This window comes from Gobius niger (assembly GCF_951799975.1).
Source record: "Gobius niger genome assembly, chromosome: 8".
Taxonomy (NCBI): domain Eukaryota; kingdom Metazoa; phylum Chordata; class Actinopteri; order Gobiiformes; family Gobiidae; genus Gobius; species Gobius niger.
Window position 1 is genome coordinate 10,578,585 of NC_136859.1, and position 20,823 is coordinate 10,599,407.

The window sequence follows — 20,823 nt, forward strand, 5'->3', positions numbered from 1 at the left end:
CCCTCCCCGCCTCCTTTTTATAAATTATTTTTTTTAATTATTATTTTAATATTATTTGTTACTCTTTTGTCGCTGTTGTTGTTCTATAAAATGTTTAAAAATAATAATAATAATAAATAAAAAAAATCCTGAACACCGAACATATTATAAGTCTCCCGCAACTGACTTTGAATTGAGTTGTTGTTGCATCAAAATGTATAAATGAAAAGAAAAAAAAGCATTTAAAAGCAGCAAACTGTTTTTTTTTTTGTCTTTGATATTTTTAGTTCTTTGTGTGGACAATGATGTAACACTTCTGATATCCACCAGAGGGCGCTGTGGGCATAAGAACACGTTTATAATCCGTCAACATCCGGCGACACGTCTCCCCCCGAACATTTCCACAACAAAACAGCCCTGCAGCTTTATAATCAGATTTTCTTTCTATTCTAATGTTTTGTTTGTGAAAATTCGCGCCTTTGATGTTTCGGAGAAGTCGCACGGAGTTAAAGAAGCTACAGTTTGAGGCTGTGTTGCTTTATTTAGCCTACAAATCACAGCATTTAGGTAGGCAACTGGTTGGTTATTAAAATCAAGCAGAAAGTTTCAATGGGGGAGGTCAGAAAACTGCAGAAAAAGTTGAGGCAGATTGAGAATTTGGAAATAAAAATCAGTCTTACCCCCGAGGAGAGATTCAAGGTACAAAAACACTCCGATCCTTCAATTTCTTCTCTTTGTTATAATATGTTATGCTTTGTTTGTTTTTTGCCTGCATTTGATTAGGCTTTGTAGATATTGCACTTCACTCACATGGGATTCACACAAAATTAGATCGACAGGATTGCATGAACGTGCTCATATTTGTAGCATTGTTGTAACTATCCGTGTAAGAGTAACTGTTCAAGTCGCCGTGTTGTTTGGTAGATGTGATGATGGGAGAAGCACAAAGATGACAATTACACAAATCTACACGAAAGTACCAGAAAGAATAGGCTTTATTATGTTGTCTTCGAATATGGTTCTCTAATACTGGTGGTGGTAGTAAAATGCCTCTTTAGTCTGTGTATGCATGATTTGGAAGAATGAATTGTGATTTTTCTGAGTATGAGTCATCTAGCCCTCATCGACTATAAGCTGAACTTTCCTTAAAACTACATTTTATAAAAAAGTTAGTAAAAGTCTGCAAGAATGTGCTCCATTTCATGAGAAGGTCATTTGTTCATGTCATGTCATGTCATGTCATTACACTTTTTTTTTCTTCCATACATGAACAAAAAGGTACAGAGGGAAGATTTATCTTGTGTTATCTGTTCCTAATACAACCAATGGGCGAGGAACATGCTTCTGTATGGTCCTTATGGCGGGGAGCTGACATTGCTGTAACACCATCCCCTGGTGGCCAGGGGTGACTCCAAGAGACACTTGGGAGCATTGATTCTAATGGGACTTCAGACGTCCCTAGAACGGCTTAAAAGCCTGGCTCCAAAGAGTTTTTCTTTTTCTAAAAATCCCTATGACCCGTGGGACCACGCTGGGGTAGGTGAAATATTTTTAACCACGCTGTTTGTTTTTTATCAGCCCGAGATTTGGAAGTACATTTTCAGTACATTGAGTGGCTCCAGAGCCTGTCAATCAAGCTCTGGACCTCTGTGGAGGCTCTGCCCGCCCTGTGAGTGCAGGGCTTCCCGCCTTTTTGCTCTTTTAAGGAACAAGCTGCCTAGGAAGAGACAGAGCGGCCATTAAGGTTCACACAGGACTTGGGAACCTTTTTTCAATTAATGGGGCTGAATGGGACCCGCTCATCTTTATTTTTTTATTATATTTATGAATACAGCTTTACAACAAAATTAAATAATTTAGTTTCCCCCTCATTCCACCCCAACTCCTCACCACTCTTTTGTTCATCAGCTGTTCCAGTGTGGTCTTCAATATGGTCTCCCTGTCACTTAAAAGCTGCTTTGAAGCTCTATGGGAAATCCCATTGAAGCTCTGTGAAGCTCTATTGGGAAAATGCAGGATCTGATTGGCTTAATAAGAGACCCGGCTTCGAAGGAGGGTGTGTTGTGATGCCTTCTCGTTGAATAGTGATTGGCTGGTTGTTTTTGGTATTTACTATGAGTCTAAAGTCCGTGAAAAGCGCTTAAGAAATAAACTTTACTTACTTACTAAATAAATCCTGTTAGCACACACACGGCTGTGTGCAAACATGCAGGTACAATGTTTGTACAGGTTTAATGCAGGTCCATGATAATGAATAGAAAATATAAGCCTCCCCTGTTTGAAAGACCACCAGCCGCAACTAAATCAAATTAGTATCAGAACATGTTTGAAGAGGTCTAATAACTGTGATTGATCTCATGGAAACGGCACATTTTCAACAAAATGAGTCAATATGAGTTGCCGAAATAATAGTGTCATTTATTGAAAGAAAACTAATTAAATCAAAATTTGTTTTCTTTATTGCTACTGCGATTCATGTTTTTTAATGACTGTGAGCCTGAACTACAGCGCATGACATTTCCATCTGAATAAATGAAAAGCGGCTGAACATGTTGGTCGCAAATAAACAAGTCATGGATTAAGTCGGCTGCTTGTTAATCGCGCATCTTCTTCCCCGCTCAGATCTCCAGGAAGGCGGAGCTGCGTTCCAGATTGGCTGAGCTTCAGCTGCAGCTCTCTGGCCCGCAGCGAACTCCGGGGAGCGACGGAGACGGGAAAAAGGAAAAGATGAAAAGACAAGTGTAAGGAAGTGAGGGAGAGGTGCCAAGAGGGAGGCAGACATGAACATAATTCTTCAAAAGCAACAACATTCACTTTGAGCCCTTTGATCTTTTTTGTGTGTCTATCCAAATCCTTAAGCATAGATCCTCAGCGCCCCCAAAATGATTTTATTGCACACAACAGAGAACAAGTTAAAGCAGCTTACTCCTGAAACACTACCAGTGTGGTCTATTCCATCAAGATTCCCTGAAGGAGAGTACCGAGATTCCTCTGTTATTCTTCATGATAATCAACACTGCTATTTGTAGAAGTGGTGCTTGCCCAATATTGCGTAGTTTGGCTCCCTGGCTCTTTTGCTTTGATGAAAAATGTAAAAAAGATAAATCGTTCTGCCACCTAGCGAGTTTTCCTAGCCCTGATGTAAACATTTTCCTGGGAATTGGAAGGTTGGCGTTTCGGGCCCTTGTGTGTGACTTTCCCTAATCATCATGACTGTGATTGAATTTAAAAAGAATGTATAATAAGTGATATTATTTTAAAGCCGCCCTCAGCTCTTCCATTTTGTCGGCCCCAGATTTACCACCTTCAAAACGGCGAATTAACTTTGACCCCAGTAGCAGAGACAAACACCTCCTCCGCCTCCCTGTTCTGACGCAGATGAATTCCTTGTGAAATGTCCATGTCGTTTGTTTAAAAGGACTAGATGCAAGTTAGCCATTTTATACTCACTACTGCCACCTTAGGGCTTATGCGTAACTGCAGCTTCTATATTAAACTCGTGCAGGACGGCACTTCAGACCTGAAGTAACAACTTTTTGAGTGACAGTGCAGGATTTTAGAGGCAGTTATGGTGAAAAGGTCTGGGCTCATTCTACACATTAGGACATGGCTGGAACATGTAGGTGGAGGAAAATACTTCACTTTAATATTTTTAAACTCTGTATTGTCCCTTTAAGTTATTTCTTTCCCCCCCCCTGGATAGTTGGGGAATAAAACTATCCGAGGAATGAGATAACCGTCATTTAAACCCTAACCCTGATTGATTGATATACTGCCAGCTATCATAAAGAAAAAGAAAATCCCCATTGAGTAGTGTATGAGGTGTTCGAGGGTTGTGGGAGATAAATGCCTAAAAACACAGACTTGCATGAAAGTTGCAGTTTAGCAAACAGATATGTCTCAAAATGTTTACTTTGCTTCTTATTTATTCTGCTGATAAATATATGTTGCACACACGATTATTGATATTTCCCTTCTCTCTTTGGTTTCACTACTGACAAAAAAAAATCTAGGAGTTTAGCTGAGGGCAGCTTTAAGTTCTATTAGTGTATAGTGTCGCTGTATAGTGCTGTTGTGAGTCATGTGTTCAGATCTTTTTGCTTGACTCTGTAAGAACTTCTCTGTAAATCTCTTGAAATTTGTAGCTTGTGTAAAAAAAAGAAATACCAAAACCAATCATGACGTGTTCATTCAATTTTTCATATAATATTAAACTCAGGGGCAAACAGTTAATGTTAGTCAAGTTTTTTTCTAATATCCACTATGTGCAGTTTTGCTTTGAAATGCTTGCCTGAATATTTTATTTCTTTTGCAGGGTGGATGGCCCCGGGGCACCTCCATCTCAAATGCCTCCTGCCTCCAAGATTCTGAAGGAAGCGGCACAGACCACAGCAAAAGAAAGGCCCACAGCTCACAGTGGCAGGCAGAAGAAGACAGGAGGGGCCGAGGGAACCAGTGCTCAGCAGCCACACACAGAGTTGGCCAAAGTCTCAGATCGGGGCCGGGACGCCTCTACGAGCTCTTCAAACGCTCACCAAACGCAAGAAGGGCATCAGGAAGGTGAAGGCTGATATGTTTGATTCACAGTAGATGGAGAGATTATTAAGGTGAAGGTAGAATCTGCTTCTTAACCGTCGTATTACAGAGGTTTTGCCTGGTGTATGATTGATACCTGTCAATACTGGGCCAGATTGCACAAAACAAAATTTGGCAAGTTCAACGTCTCATCTGTCACCACAAATGACCTAGAGTGAATGAATTATCTCTCAAAACTACCAAACATCATTCAATCTCAAGGTGCAGTAGCTGTTTGTTGGGTGCTCATTCAAGAAGATCTCAAAATCTCAGAAGTTAAGTTTGTCACTATTTGAAATTCTAAATGCTGAAAATCCACAAATGTTGAATCCCATCTTTATCACCTCACTTTATTAAAGATTGAGAGAAACTAGTCTGAGGGGGCCAGTCTGGTGTTGCGTAGCGAACAGCTGTAAACTCGACACTTCTCTCTCGCTCTCCCGAGAGTGTTTGACAAAGCAGAGCGGCTTCCCAGGAACAGATTGAAACTTCTGAGTTTTTAAATGGTCAAAATCGGTCCAAGGACGCCTGAGAAACATCTGGGGGAAGTCTTCAATCCGAGAACCAGGCTGTTTAAATGCACACGCGATACAAAGCGATCGATCTGCAGCTGAAACGAGATAGTTAGGCATTTGCCTCTTCCCACAACGTTAGTGTCCGTCCAGAGAGGATCGAGTTGGAGAGAGGAGTTAATCAGAAAGGAAAGTGTTGGATAAACCCCTGTTATCTCCGTTTCTAGAAAAAAAATCGGTGATTTTAATCAAAACTGGCCCCTGCTTAGCTTGGATTTCTCAGGAACCGAGGCACGTAGAATTAAACAGTCAATCAGCTCAATCACCTACGGAGAGCTTAGAGTCTCACCTTTCAAATGAGCCATAGCTATAACACAGGGTACGCTGTGGTGCTACAAATATCATGAAAAATGGTCTGGATTGTTGGCACTCAACAGCTAAATACCAAAAACTCAATGTGTTAATATAATTTTTACTAATAATGTAATTTCTACATATTATAGGATATAACAGTAGTGTAGTCTGCAGTATGACGGTTTAAAGGAGAAGTTTACTTATTATGTGCTTGTAATAATGTGATCAGAGCGGCACAAGATCAGAAAAAATGCAATACTTGAATATTGTGTGACATGAATTTGAAACTAGAATTAAGACTTAAAAGTGACTAAATCAGGATCAGGCTAAAATGGAACAAAATCATGAATTTATTTGATCTTTTGCACATTTAAGGTACCATGCGTTTTTTTGACATAGGCTGTGAAGAAGATCTGGGTGATTCTGTGATATTGAGCGATATATTGAGAAGCTTGAGTTAAGACATCACATTGTTTCTAGTGACAAAAATGTGAATGAAAGTGAACCGACAGTAACATGACAACAAAAGCGATAAAAAAAGCAACAAACATGTGATGAAAGCGCAACAAAAAGCCAAAAGAGAACAACAAAAACTTAGTCTTAGCTTCCAGATCAAGCACTGTAGGCTGTAAGAAACATTTACAGTTGGGTAAAGCCAAACTGGATAAAATGGGCTTGGTTAAGGTTAAGACATTAAAGATTTACTCACTGTGGAACAAGTAACTTTTTTTTTTTGCTCAAGAGGATGAGTGGAATAAAATGTCTGCAGTTTCCTTAGCTTTCTATTTCAAATTCATGTAACGCACTTGAAAAGGGAAAATAAAAAAAATATTAATCACAATATTCAAGACATACATAGGGTATTGCATTCTTTTCTGATCTCGTGCAGCCCTGTTCTTATTATACCTCATTATAATGTTACTCAACTAGTAGTAAAACGTACCTTATGATAAAATTCCTCTAAGAAGTACTTAATAAAGTTACTCAAGTGCGTCTACTTGAGGAAATGTAACTGAGTACTACTCGCCTCTGCTGGTGGATGAAGTCGCTAACACTATTAGTAGAAAGTTTAAAAATTCAAGGCCGTTTCAATGAATGCCCTGATTTGCTATTAGCATTTAAAATCAGATTATTCATGTATGCCCGGAGGAGTCCTAACAAGCTCCTGTTGCTGCCAGCGTTAAAACTAACAGGCGCTGTTTGACTCCCTGAAGACAGGACCTCTGTTTTGCATCCTTGCAGCTAAATTAGCTCGGCGCTTCACAGTGGCAGACTAATCCATATTGAACAACTGTGTAGATTAACAAGGCTGAGTGCTGATGAGTCAACATTACTAATTGCACAAATCATTTCCCTTTACAGACGCCGAATTTACATCGCTCAAAGCATCATGGGAAAAGGCAAAGTTTCGCCTCAGGCTGCTGGAGGGTCACAATGACATAATCACCTGTGTGGTTGCCGTTGACAACCTGGTAATTTCGGGAAGGTAAAGCTCTCATTTGCGTAATGGATGTGGAAAGTGAACATTTCGCCTCATTTGTCACTTAGCCTGCTCCTGATTCCTCTCTCAGTCGGACGTGGAGTTATTTCACTGGTTTGGTTCCAAGAGCCAAGATTTATTTTTACTTAATGATGACAAACTTCCTCCATCTAATCTGAATCTTCTACTTCTTTCAGCCGGGATACAACAGTAAAGGTGTGGCATGTTCCCACGGCGACGGAGCAGAAGAACCTCGGAGGTCACACTGGGGGGGTCAGCTGTCTGTGTGCCCCCCCTCCTGAGTACTGCAAACGACTGGGTGAGACATCTATATTACATGCTTGCTTACACTTACGAAAAATACTTAAAGTGTATGTTAATGAATGCACAAATTTCTACACCATTGCTTTAGCAGATGCTGAATAATGAATATATTTTTCTACTAAATAAAAATATAGCGACAGAGAGAAGCAGAATGGTTCTACAGCATATTAATAGAGTTCGGGAAATTCCACAGCTACCATGGAGATCCGCCATCTTTGAAGCTGTTAGCATACATTTCCATTGACTAACATAGCTAGCTAAAAACAGTATAAAAAGTGGAGAAAAAAGCCGTGGAACAACTCCTGAGTGAGAACGCACTGTGGTATCCAAGTGTTTTATTGTGAACAATAGCTCCAGTATTTTCACTTTTAAAATCTCCATTAGTTTACAATCCCATAATGCTTAGAGATATGACGTCACATTCCCGAACTCTATACGTAAAAATTGTCCCATGCTAACCAGGAAGTATGCTAACGTTAGCAAAGCGATGCAAAGGAGTGCCGTTTTTTCGCTTCTCCTGAACAATTTGCTGTGAAAAAACATCCATATGGACCCGATTTTGGCTTGACTTTATTGTTGTGTGATAAATATGTTTATAGTCCGCCAGCAAACTGCTACAAAGAGTGAAAAATTGTCCAAGCCACGCCCCCTTGTATGACGTGTTGCCGTCTAGGGGCAACTTTTCAGAGTCTGTTAGCCTGCTCAATGTATTTCTCCTATAGCCATTAGCATTAGCCATCAAACATCACAAATTATGAACGGTCCACATGTTTTCAGCTAGTTAGAAATCATTAACGGATTTATAAATTAGCGTCTGCAAGTGTCCTCTGAGCTAAATGCTAACGCAAATTCAATTGAGTTTATGCCTGTTTTGGAGTCGTAATCACATCCAGTGGATATAAAACATCATCTTAGAAAATGCTGTTATAAAGAAACCACAGAAATGATTTAACCCTCGTGTCGCCTTCGCGGATCTTTTTGACCCGCTGTCATGTTCCGGGCATTTGGATACAAGGTGACACAAGGGGGCGCCTTCCAACCTTCTCAGTGTAAATGTGAGTTGACTTTCTTCAGAGTGAGACTTTCGGTCCGACACCATGAGTGACAGTAACATGAGGCTAAATACAGTGAGCTCTTTGTTTCCAGTAAAAAGGCTGAGGCCTCATTGCTCTTCAGTCACAGACTGAGAAGTGAAGAAGGAAGTCATGGAGCTTCTGCTTTAGACAGAACTTCAGACTTCAGCTGCATGTAAGAGTCATATCATATCAAATGTTGTAATCTGTAAAGCACTTTGTGATACCTTTCGGTATGTGAAGGGCTTTATAAATAAAGATTGATTTATCATATTCTGAAACTCAAATCTGTAGTAAAAACAAAATATATGGAAATAATTATTACAGTTACAAAAAGATAAATATTTGAAAATCATGTATCTAATCAAAAAAATTTTTTTATTTACTCTCATTCTAAAAAAAATTAAAAAAACAACAACAACAAAAACAAACCCTAACCATTTGTATCTGCTGTAGAGTCATGTTTGTCCCAGTTCCTCTGAGTCATGGTGGGTCATGGTGGACCGTGACAGATGTGGACAGGACTGTGGTAGATCTACTTTTCCTTTGGAGAAAATAGTTACTATAGTAACTGTTGAAGAAATGAACCTCATGAGCTTCTTCTGTAAAATCTGTCCACATCAGTCCTGCTGCACCACGACTCAGAGGAACTGGGACAAACATGACCTACAGCAGATACACATGGTTAGGGTTTGTTTGGGTTTTCTTTTTTAGAATGAGAGTAAATTTAAAATTAGATACAGCATTTTTGTAATTGTAATTATTTTCCATATATTATGTTTTTACTACAGATTTGAGTTTCAGGATATGATCAAACAATCAAACTTTATTTATAAAGCGCTTTTCATACCAAAAGGTATCACATAGTGCTTTACAGATTACAACTTTTGATATGATGTAATATGACGCCTACATGCAGCAGAAGTCTGAAGTTCTATCTAAAGCAGAAGCTCCATGACTTCCTTCTTCACTTCTCCGTCTGTGACTGAAGAGCAATGAGGCCTCTGACTTTTTACTGCAAACAAAGAGCTCACTGTATTTAGCGTCATGTTACTGTCACTCATGGTGTCTGACCTGAAGTCTCACTCTGAAGAAAGTCAACTCACATTTGTTGGAAGGGCGCCCCCTTGTGTCACCTTGCATCCAAATGCCCGGAACATGACAGCGGGTCAAAAAGACCCGCGAAGGCGACACGAGGGTTAAAAGCTATGAAAAGGACAAAACGTATCTCGCCGTACGTTAGTATTGCGCCTGTCTTCCCTGTTCATTTGTATGGGGATAGAACGTTCAATTTAAAGTCTGAGATTTGACGGCTAACAACATGTATGCATTTGTAGGAACTGGCTCAGTTAGCTAAAGGCATTTCTATTATTTCCATGGTATAGGCTTTGTGCGCGGAATGTTTTTGGCTAACTTCCTGTTGGCCAGTGTCAGTTAAAGACTACTTCCTGTCAACATTTTAAAAAAAAAACTTAAAAAAAAAACTATAATATTAACATAAACAGAAGAAAACTTGAATTAATGTCAAGCCGAGTGTGTTTCATAAAATTATGTTCAGATTGTGGAGCTTTTTTAACATTTGTTAGCGTCGACACAACATTAGCCTTTAGCTTCAAGGCTAAAACTGCTACAGATATAATCATAGAAGTCTCCTCCGTTGAAGTATTTTCATCCAGTGTACAGTTTTAAATATGTTGTAAGTGATTATCCAACACTTGCCTGTTTTCTGCCACATACCGTTTAAATATTTATTCATTTTGAGATCTGGCTAACTATAGGACAAAAACACAGACAGGAAGTTAGCATCATGTTACAATACAACATTTTGTGCACAAAGCCAATAGAGTTTGGGAATGTCATGTCATGTCGCTAAGCATTATGGGATTAGCAGCAATTGTAAACTAATGGAAATTTTAGAAATAAAATATTGAAGTTATTGTTCACATTAAAAAAGTAAGGCTTTTCCCCCCCACTTTTTATACTGTTTTTAGTTGATGTTAGTCAATGGAAATGTAATGTAACAGCTGCAAAGATGGCGGATCTCCATGGTAACTGTGGAATTTCCCGAACTCTATTGACTATTTGCTGTTGTTCCTGCGTTCACCCTCACAAACACACTGTTATTGTAAATTTGTTCTCAATTGATTGACCTGCTTAAATAAAGAACAAATAACGGGTTTCTGAAAGAGAAAAATATGTGGAGGGTTTTTGGAGGCTCTGCTGAATTGTTTTGGCGGCAGCATGGCTTGGCATTTCGTTTATTTTGCGCTCTGGTAACTCACTGTCCTTTTCAAATGTTACTAGCCACACTTCGTTCTAAAGTTTCTTTTAGTGATTTCTTTTTTTGACATTTAAAACCACATCAAATTCAACAAAAACACTACAATATTCCAGACTTAAAAAAGATGTACCACGACATGCCTACTTTACTGTACTCGCTATATTAAAATACAAGTAAATCTAATTGGCCAAAGCAGTGAGAATAAAAATAGCAGTTGCTGAAATACAAAGAATAAAAGAACAACAGAATTTAGATCAGGGGTAGGCACCGTCAGGCCCGGGGGCCAAGTCCGTCCCTCCAGCACTGCTCCTCTGGCCCTCAAGATGATTTTGAGAAACATTATTACACAAATTAAAGAGTACTTTTAACATTATTAGAGTTTAATTGGAGAAAAAAGGTAGAAATACTGTCAATACACCCAATTAGGTCATATATTATGTACAACACTGGCATTTGAAAGAAGTGCACAGGAAAAAGAATAATCCTTTTAAGGAAGACATGACATAAATCTACTTGAACTAACAAGTTAAATCTAAGGTTTGAGTAGATTTGGTCTGGTCTTAGACGAGATAAAACCTTTAGTAGTAGTTATTCTCTTAATTCAGATAATTTTGTGTCATTTCAAGTGAAAAGCTATTATTTGTCTGATTTCAAGTTGGTTTTATTCTTGTTCCATTGGCGCTAGCTTCAAACCGACTCAAATTCAACATTGAAGAACTTTAATTCAAGCAATTTTAAGTCATTTATCTAATTTAAGATAGTCATGTTTCCAGTGTTGTGCTTTACTTTGGACTAATAATCAGCAGCTTCGGCCATCGGTCTCTTTACAATAAAGAAAATCGTCCCTCCGCCAACAAAACTTGCCTACCCCTGATTTAGATGATTCAATGTGTGAATCAAGAAACCTCTGATGTAAAAGTTCCGCATTTTGATGAAACAATATATCAGGCTCAAACTGCAAAAACGTTTCAATATTTCTCTTCGGGTTGGGCTTATTGGATAATGGTGGGTCACGATGCTCACAAATCGAGCAACTCTGACCTAGATAATTTGACTTGTTCCGATACCAAGCTATTCTTAGGTAAATTACAACATCTCTCTAAAATTGCTCGCCTTAAGCGCCAGATTCTTTGTGTTATTTCCAGCTAAATCATCTTAAAGCCAGTGGAGAAGTCATGAAAGTGAAATAATGTATATGACTCACCCTTACAGTCTTGTTTTTGTATTCTGCTTAATCACTCTGTTCTCAATGTTGTTTCTCATCTTTTTTTTTTTATCTCCTCCTTCCTTTTAATGTTTCCCTTCTGTCAGCCTGGGACCTGTCTCTGTCCGACAAGGAGAGGTTTATTTTAAGTGGCTCGGCAGATTGCAACGTGAAGATCTGGGCCCTCAGCATTGGTATGTGTAACCGCATTCGCATTAACAGGAAAATGCTCTTTTATCTCCTGAGGTAGACAGTGCCCCGAGGCTGTGTATATTGTGGGCATAATAATTACACATATAAATCTGAATTATAAACATGTTTACCAGTGCATCCCCGAGTAACCGGTCAATAAAATGACTTTCCTTCTTTTACCCTCAGGCCAGTGTGTTAAGTCTATTTACACTTTTAACGCTGTGACTGCCCTTTGCTTCGTGCCAGAGGAAGCCGGCTACATCGTCACTGGATCAGGTGCTTTTTTTCATATTGAACCTTTATCTGGAATTTATCTTATAGAATATGCATTATCAAACGCATTATCCAGCTGTTGATCAGTGCTGAGGAGTGAGAAAGGCCCGACGCCCAATTGTAGTCCCAGATTTACATGCAGCTCAGAAAGCCTGTTATAAATGGAGCCGTATTACCTGGTGGCAGAGCTTCACAATAAATGACCGTCTTTTATTGAATATTTTATGGTGCTATTATGATTAATGCAGCATAGTGGTTACATCATTGGAGAATAGAGCTGACTTGAGGCACAGACTGTCTCAAGCACTGTTTACTCACATTAGACAAAGCGTTTGTTTTTTACATCATTTCGGTGTAATGGACTTGTACCATTTTTTATCCCTGCGATTTGCGAAGCATTTCAATACACGCGCATTAATAGTGAATAAATTACTTTAAATTCTCAACTCGGCATTAGCTAGCTGTTTACACTGCTTGTGAACAAATACAGGTGCTCGTCGTATAATTAGAATATCATGAAAAAGTGCATTTTTTTCCAACATTATGTTTATTTGTGTTTTTAGATTTTGAAATGACATTCAACAGAACATCCTCTCAGACACAAAATACAATGCTACCATATGTAATATTGATAATGCCCTTTGACACAAGGTAACAGAGACCAACCATCTCCCAGAGCAGATCATTGACTGTATAGTTATTCAAAAGCATCATTCTCCTCTTGATCTTCTGTTAAGATAGATAGATAGATAGATAGATAGATAGATAGATAGATAGACAGATAGATAGATAGATAGATAGATAGATAGATAGATAGATAGATAGATAGATAGATAGATAGATAGATAGATAGATAGATAGATAGATAGATAGATAGATAGATAGATAGATACATAGATACATAGATACATAGATACATAGATACATAGATACATAGATACATAGATACGGGTTGCCCCAGCGGCATCGAAGGATGGGTTAAATGCAGAGGACAAATTTCCCTACGGGGACAATAAAGTATACAAACAAATACATAGATACATAGATACATAGATACGCTGCTTACATTCACACAGCACAATAAAATGTTAAGTCTGTGCTTTCTGCAAAAAGCATGAAAGGTCTCCAAATACTTTCACACAAGTCCTTTTTTCCTTTTAGCAAGTATGTAATGTGTTCCAAAGGAAGAGTAGCCCACATCTGTTTAACCCAATACTTGGTCTTCTTTTGCTCTTCCAGTGCAGTGCAATCAACATTTTAGCTTGTAACAAACAAATATCAATTAACAATTTCTCGATTGCTTGGGATACAAACCTAAAATTATAAAGGAAGGTTCCAAAGGAAGGTCTTTAGAAATAATATTCTGTTATTCAACTTAAAATGTGACAGTAATATATGATTTAGACTCATTACATGCAAAGTGACACATGTCAACCCTTTGTTTGTTATAATTTTGATGATTATGGCTTACAGTCCATTGTTAAAATATTCTGATTTTCTATAATGTGTGGTTTTTACAAGCTGAGCCATAATAATCAACAAATAAAGGCTACATATCTCACTTTGCATGTAATGAGTCTATCGTATATGACCTTCACATTTTAAGTTGCATAACAGAAGTAAATGCACTTTTTCATGATATTCTAATTATATGACGTGCACCTGTAATAACAATGCAGAATTGATGCCTATTTGAGTGCTTGTTCCAGGCTCTTTCTGTGTTGTGACATCAGCTGCATACCCTCTACATTGCAGTTAAGGCTAACATTTTCTCTCTCTTTTTAAAGTGAGTTTCTCCAAATGACGAACACACGCTACAGTACAGTTTGCCAATGCTAGATTGTGAAGTCAATGTCATTTATTCTCTGTGTGCATGTTTATTGAAAAGGCTTCTTTAATGGAGTAAATTAAAATCTGTTTTCTAAATGGTACAATTGTAGATCAATGTCACTCTACCTGCACTAAGACTGAAAGACTGAAAGAATTTGCCATGCTGACATGTTTTACAGTCTGCTCTAACAATAATTTCTTTGCATTCATTCCTGCCTCTTGAGAACTGATTTAACAAGTGAATTTCTCCATTGTGAGATCAGTAAAGGATTTTCTTATCTTATCTTATTTAATATTTGAGATTTATCCAAACCCTGAAAAATATTTTCAAGTATTTGGTAGAGAGAAAATACCAAATATTTGAACATACAATGAAATCCTTTTTATAACGTTTCGGTTTAGATTTTTTTTCTTGAAATGGTGTCTTTTATGTCCACTAACCACGGCAGAGCACATAGCTGATTAGCTGCTATTTTTCTTTTAAACCCTTGGTATGGTAGGTCTATGGCTATTTTGAATGGGATTTCCACCTGGATAGACTCAAACAGACAAAAGCAGCGTTTAGGAAGATTTATTGACATGCATATTGATTTTGGAGGTCAGACCCTGGCGGTAGACATCGATGTATGTGTGAAAGTCAGTATGGATGAACAGCTTGGAGTTAGGGATGTCATCCCCAGAGCCTGGACACTGGTGGTGGTATAGGAGACCCGCAAAGGAGGCTTAAAGCAGGACAGATGGCGAGTATTGGCTGCTACGGAGGTGCGGCTCTTTGCGCTGATGGCTGAGGTGGAGGTGTGGCCCTCTCGGAAGCGATCATTAGCTGTACGCAGGTGATGCTGAAATTAGTCTCCCAGGTTGAATTAACGGCTAGGCTTCATTTTTACTTCCGGCACCGGTTGGGCTATATTTCTGAGTGGGCTCATTAAGATAACATTCAGTAAAAAACAATTAAACATCTTGTGTCTAATGTGAGTAGTGAGCTTGGTGAAAGCTGTGTGTCTAATGAGCTCTGCCCTCAAATGACGTCATCTGAAAGCTACAGTATCTATGAATATATAAAAGTTTTGATCAGGCGCCGGTATTGTTAACTATATATTATTTAAGTACTAGCATCACTATATAAAAAACAAAAAACTGATTGGTTCCTGGCCGTTGTTGAGGGTGTGCTGAAAGTCACAAGTCGGAGTAGAGTGTGGAACAGGTCTATCAACTCAATTCACAGCGTTGAGGCTCGTTGAAGCAGTCAGGCTCAGGTGCGTCAGCTGTAATTACTGCCAGACGCCTGTCCGCTCACGTTAACCCCACACTCTGTCTCCTCAGACGGGGGCAAGGTTCAGACCTGGAGCTGGAGCACGTTTGAAAACTGCCAATCAATCAACGCTCATGAAGACACTGTCACCTCCGTACAGGTGAGCGCGCCATTTCATCTTCTGGGACAAAGCGCTGAACGATTGCAATTATCAAACCAAACTATGGGGGCTATTTAAGCGACATAAATGCCTTGTCTCCATGGGAACTCGTATAACCTGCTTACCCTGTAGTGCAGACCTTTACCAACGTGTTCTGAAGTGCATGTGATTCTTGAAATGTTCATTCATTAATGCCAAACCCGAGTTAATCATAAACTAATAATGAACCAATGCTTTAGAAACAGGCCTGTTATAAAGGTGTAATCAACTTATAATATTAACTCCTTAGTTAGTTCATTATTAGTCTATTATTAACTTGTGTTTATGTTAGCGCTTTATTGATATTGTATTCCTTATTATACAGTGTGATCCATGTTTGTAGTGCATGTCCTGTCAAACAAAAATGTCTGTAGATTGAAATACAACGTAACTCAGTCAAATCGTTCTTCCTGTTTCAGTACGATCTGTATGTCTCTCACATAAGCCAAAAATGTACTTTTTTATGACTTTATGAATTGTAAGATACAACCTGTATTTTCTATTTATTCATTTTTATTTTTATAGAGGATCGTTTGAGTGCTGCATAATGTAGAGACAAATTGAGGCAAAAACCTTCTCAGAGTTGCTCATTCTGGTTGATTTAGTGGCATAAAAGCATTTCATTGTCGCCTCTTTCTTAAAAACAACACAAAAAGGAGCATTGCAGAGTGTTTTTGAAACAGTTTCACCCTTCGTCTGCATCTACACAAGCTTTCATTTGGCACCACTCGGTGCAAACGCACAAACACAATTACACTCATAAAGACTGATCTCCATGACAACGGTGTGTGCCCTCAGTCTCAGGGTCCGCTGGTGTTCAGTGGCTCGGCCGAGGGCGGCGTGTGTGTGTGGGAGAACCGCTGCTCCGAGCGGGACCCCCTAAGGCTGCTGCACGACTGGAGCGGCCGGCTCACAGGCTGCAGCGCCGGGTCGGGGGGCAGACTGACCCTGAGCCCCCGTGGAGACACCGTCTACCTGGGCTACGGACAGGCCTGGCTCAAGGTCCTGCACTGGAGAACAGGTGAGCTCTGAAATCAGACAGATGTGCCAGAATTCATTTCCATAATACATGAAACTAACATCTGTCTCATTACCGCAGGAGTGATGTCCAAGCTGACCAATCACAGCAGCATCGCCGGGGTAACAGATTGTGTCCACCAGACAGGAGGCCTCCTAATTGGCTCCTGCTATGATCTGGCGACAGGAGAGAGCACACTAAACTGTGAGTGTGTTGCTTCAGTCTGCGGCCTATGATGTGGACAATGAAAATAACTATGTTGACCTTTTGTGCATTTGCTCCCAGTGTTCTCCCTGCCACAGTGCCGTTATCTGGCCTCTCTGACGTGGCCCGATGCTCCCAGGGTGCTCTGCTTGGCCTCATGGACCACAGGCAGCGGGGACCACCGCTGGGTCACCGGAGGTCGGGACCTTGTCGTCTGGGAGCAGCTGCCCAGTTCTGCAAAGCAAAAGTGCGTACAACACCTGCCAAACCCTCCACCTAAAAGTCTGCTCCAAATGTGTCCGAGTATGCCTCAAATTTGCATATTTAGCTTGGTTCATAATAAAGACGATTATACTTGAGCTTTTGAAGTAGATAAAAGATTTTAAAGAGCAGGTATACTATGCTCTTCCTATCTGTCTAAACCACTTGTCACTTGTAAAAAAAAAAAAGCCCTTTCAATGTTTGCTGGATTAGTTCTGGTCAAAAACATGTGAAGTGGGCAGGAGAGGGCAGTTTTCCCACTTTCTTGAACTCTATATGATGCAATTTCAGCACAGAACGTTCCTCAGAATGGCTTTAAAAGGAACATTTTGCATCATATTTGCGTCTCTTTTGCAGAGGTGACGTGACCGTGAGGAGAAACCGTGGCTTGGATTCTCTGCTGGAGTCGGAGGGCGGCACCGACGAGGACGAGACGGACGGTACAGAAACGCACGCTGCAATTATCCACCGGTCTTTGTCTGTGAGCTGTTTTGACTAACTCTCACTTTCGCTCAAACGCAGATGACGAGGACGAGGATAACTGCGAGGAAAAAGACAGTGGGTTTGAAGACTCGGAGGAGAGCGGTTCCAGCCTTTGGTCACGATGTCTGCTTCAGTGACTGGTCTCTCTGGGCAAGTCTGAGGGACAGCAGCAGGAGGGGAGGGGGGGGAGCGCTGTCAAAGCCTGTCAGTATTGGATCTGTTAAAGTGTGTGTGTGTGTGTGTGTGTGTGTGAGAGAGAGACATCTTACATACATTTCTGATAATGAATTTGACTCTGAGGTGTAATTTTAATTTCTGCTTAAAGCCACACTATATTTTGCACTATTGGCTGCTGAATTGGTACGCAAGTGTGGCTCAAACACTCGGGCAGAAACGACCCATGTGAGATGGGTGTCTGTGCGTGTTCGTCATGTCCTGTACATATAATTATTTTGACAATAAATGTGACTTCTGATTATGAGCCAGCCTGCGTCTCTCAGTCCCTTTAGAGCTGAAGCAATCGATGTGCAACTGTGTGTGTGCGAGATCGAGAAACACTCTGTCCCTAACTATTTGGACGTTATTATGAACACACGAGATGACACTTTCCATCCGCGTTTTCACTGATACGCACTCTTCAAAACCATCAGGTATAAAATCACTGTTATCAATGTTTATTATCATTTCCTTTGCAGCCTGAAAGTAACTGCGTGACATTTTTTGATGATAATGTGTCCAGCATAAACAAACAAAACATGCTCTTATTGATCAGCTTGGTTGGTGGTTAAACCTAAGACCTAACTTTTAATCTTATATTTGGCAGTGTTTAGTCACATCTCCATGGAGACGAGCTGGAGACGTCCCTCTCCCAGTAAAGTCCCAAGTCAGGTCATAGGAGAGGTGAGCCGCTCACTTTTATCAGGTGTTTCTAAACAATAACAATGTCTGCAATATAATATATGCTTGGATTTTATTATATTTATTAGTGCTCTGATACCAGTTTTCCCATCTGACCCGATATTGATATTTGTTGGGTTCAGAGTATCGAACATCGAGTAATAGTCCGATACAACAGCAAGTGAATAAAAACAATAACAAAGGTAATGACATGTTTTAATGCTTTTGAAAATATGATCATCATCATCAATCATTTTATTTCAATGAAGCAGCAATTTTAAAGGGAGTATACGGAGTTTAAAAATGTTAAAATTATGTATTTTCCTCCCCCTATATGTTTCCAGCAGTGTCCTAATGTGTAGAATGAGCTCAGACCTTTTCACTGCCTCTAAAGTCTTGCACTGTCACTCAAAAAGTTGTTACTTCGGGTCAGAAGTGCCATCATGCACAAGCTTAATATAGAAGCTGTAGTTACGCATAAGACCTGGGGTGGCAGTAGTGAGCATAAAATGGCCAACTTGCATCTAGCCAAGAAAGAAGAAATGTTCTTTTTATTTGATTTTTTTAAGCTGCTGACAGGAAGTGACAGATGAAGGTAATATTTCATATCAACTTGACTCATTTCCCATTGACTTAACATGGTTGGCACGGCAACAGTTTAAAATTGTTTACCTTCTACTATGTCACTTCTTGTCGGTGTCCAATAAGGAAGTGAATCTATAAACATCACAAAAATGGTCAAACAAAAGAAAGCTGGTACAGTCTTTAGCAAAATCTTACATATAATCGTGTTAACAATGTTTTAGCAAAATTGTGTCTAATGTGTCACTTTAAAATATGCCAAAATCTATAGCACATGGCTCATTATGTATATTAAGCAAACAACTAACTCGGAGAAACTCTAGTTATTTAATGTGTGAAATATTATTTAATTTAGCCTTGATTTCTCTTATAGGAAAGTTCAGGAAAGGACTTTATTTGTATAGTGCATTTACAGACATACAGGGAATTGTACATTCACTCCATAGCTTCAGTTTCCCCTGGGGAAGACTGACAGAAGCGCTGACGCAACTGCGCCAACGGCCCCTCTGACAACCATCATTCATTCACGCACACACACCATTCATCCTGGCCTATTGTACATGTTTTTCGGTGGGAAACCTGAACAGACTGGGGGAGAACAGGTTAACTCCACACAGAAAGGCTCCAGGTGGGAATCGAACCTGGGACCTTCTTGTAAAGGAGGAGGAGGAGGAGGAGGAGGAGGAGGAGGAGGAGGAGGAGGAGGAGGAGGAGGAGGAGGAGGAGGAGGAGGAGGAGGAGGAGGAGGAGGAGGAGGAGGAGAAGGAGGAGAAGGAGGAGGAGGAGAAGAAGGAGGAGAAGGAGGAGAAGGAGGAGAAGAAGAAGAAGGAGGAGAAGGAGTAGAAGGAGAAGGAGGAGAAGGAGCAGAAGGAGAAGGAGGAGAAGAAGAAGGAGAAGGAGAAGAATTTCTGGACTCAAAGACACTTTGCATTGCATTATTCATTCACTCCATACTTGGTGGTGGTAAATTACTATTGTAGCCATAGCTGCCCTGGGGTAGATTGAAAGAAGTGAGGCAACTAGTCACCATCGGCCCCTCCGTCCACCACCAACCACTCACTCACACCCTACTTTCACTTTTAGATTTAGTTGTAGAAATAGGTAGCAAAGTTCATGAATAAATCACAATGAGTTTTACAGAGAGCAAGTTAAAGCGAATGCCTTTGAAATAAATATCACGTCAGAAACCCATTCAACAAATAGCTTTCCGAAATAAAAATGTCTTGAACTGCTTGTTAAAGGATTCCAAAGAGTCGGCCACAGAGCCAGACGACCCACAGTCTGGGCGCTACAGACTGAAATGACAGGTCCCTGGAGAACTCAGAACGTGTCTTTGGAACCGCGAGCACGGTTTAGTTTTACACAGTTTGAAAACAATGATACCGCTCTCGATAAGGCTTTGTCGTTTACCGAGGGCATTGGGACGGAACTGTCGACCTTTAGACCAGGGGGCGCACGCTCTACCGCTGAGCCACCGCCGCAGCCCCAACGTGTCCATCACTATTTTACCTCATCTATGACCGATAAGCCGTTTATTCTCCACAGCGCGCAGCTTTTCAATCCGCACTCGGAGCCCAAGCAGCCAGCCTGCGAAGCGCGTGTAAATTAAATTAGGTCCGCTATTTATTCCTATCTTCACTCCCCACCTTTCTGTGTCTTCGGGAGATGTCCTTGCATTTTTGGAAATTAAATAAAGTTGTTTTCGCTCTTCGCCTTCTTTGTTACTACTGCCTTAAAATAAACTCATTAATGCTCTGTGCTCTGTATCATTTGTATTTCCCCTTGTCAGAATTAATTGCTCTTCCTCTGTGTCCGTTTAATTGGACCATTTAAAAAAAACATAATTAGCA

The 20,823-nt window shown here is 40.0% G+C and overlaps 1 protein-coding gene across 1 annotated transcript; it reads left to right on the forward strand.

The window, feature by feature from the left end:
- The first annotated feature begins 362 nt into the window (after window positions 1-362).
- Window positions 363-18,111, forward strand: LOC306966545 (uncharacterized protein). The gene is made up of 13 exons (XM_079561341.1): window positions 363-678; window positions 2,602-2,720; window positions 4,295-4,539; window positions 6,783-6,906; window positions 7,098-7,219; window positions 11,890-11,976; window positions 12,161-12,250; window positions 15,401-15,489; window positions 16,327-16,549; window positions 16,628-16,750; window positions 16,832-16,997; window positions 17,369-17,451; window positions 17,534-18,111. The coding sequence occupies exons 1-13, from the start codon at window positions 589-591 to the stop codon at window positions 17,629-17,631; spliced, it is 1,659 nt and encodes a 552-aa protein (XP_079417467.1). The 5' UTR covers window positions 363-588; the 3' UTR covers window positions 17,632-18,111.
- Window positions 18,112-20,823: the final 2,712 nt, after the last annotated feature.

What these genes read in the sequence shown, in the direction of transcription:
- LOC306966545 (XM_079561341.1), top strand. Translation starts at nt 589, where the DNA reads ATGGGGGAGGTCAGAAAACTGCAGAAAAAGTTGAGGCAGATTGAGAAT. An exon ending in AACCTGGTAATTTCGGGAAG is followed by an intron (nt 6,907 to 7,097) that starts GTAAAGCTCTCA and finishes TACTTCTTTCAG; the next exon opens with CCGGGATACAACAGTAAAGG. An exon ending in GATCTGGGCCCTCAGCATTG is followed by an intron (nt 11,977 to 12,160) that starts GTATGTGTAACC and finishes TTTTACCCTCAG; the next exon opens with GCCAGTGTGTTAAGTCTATT.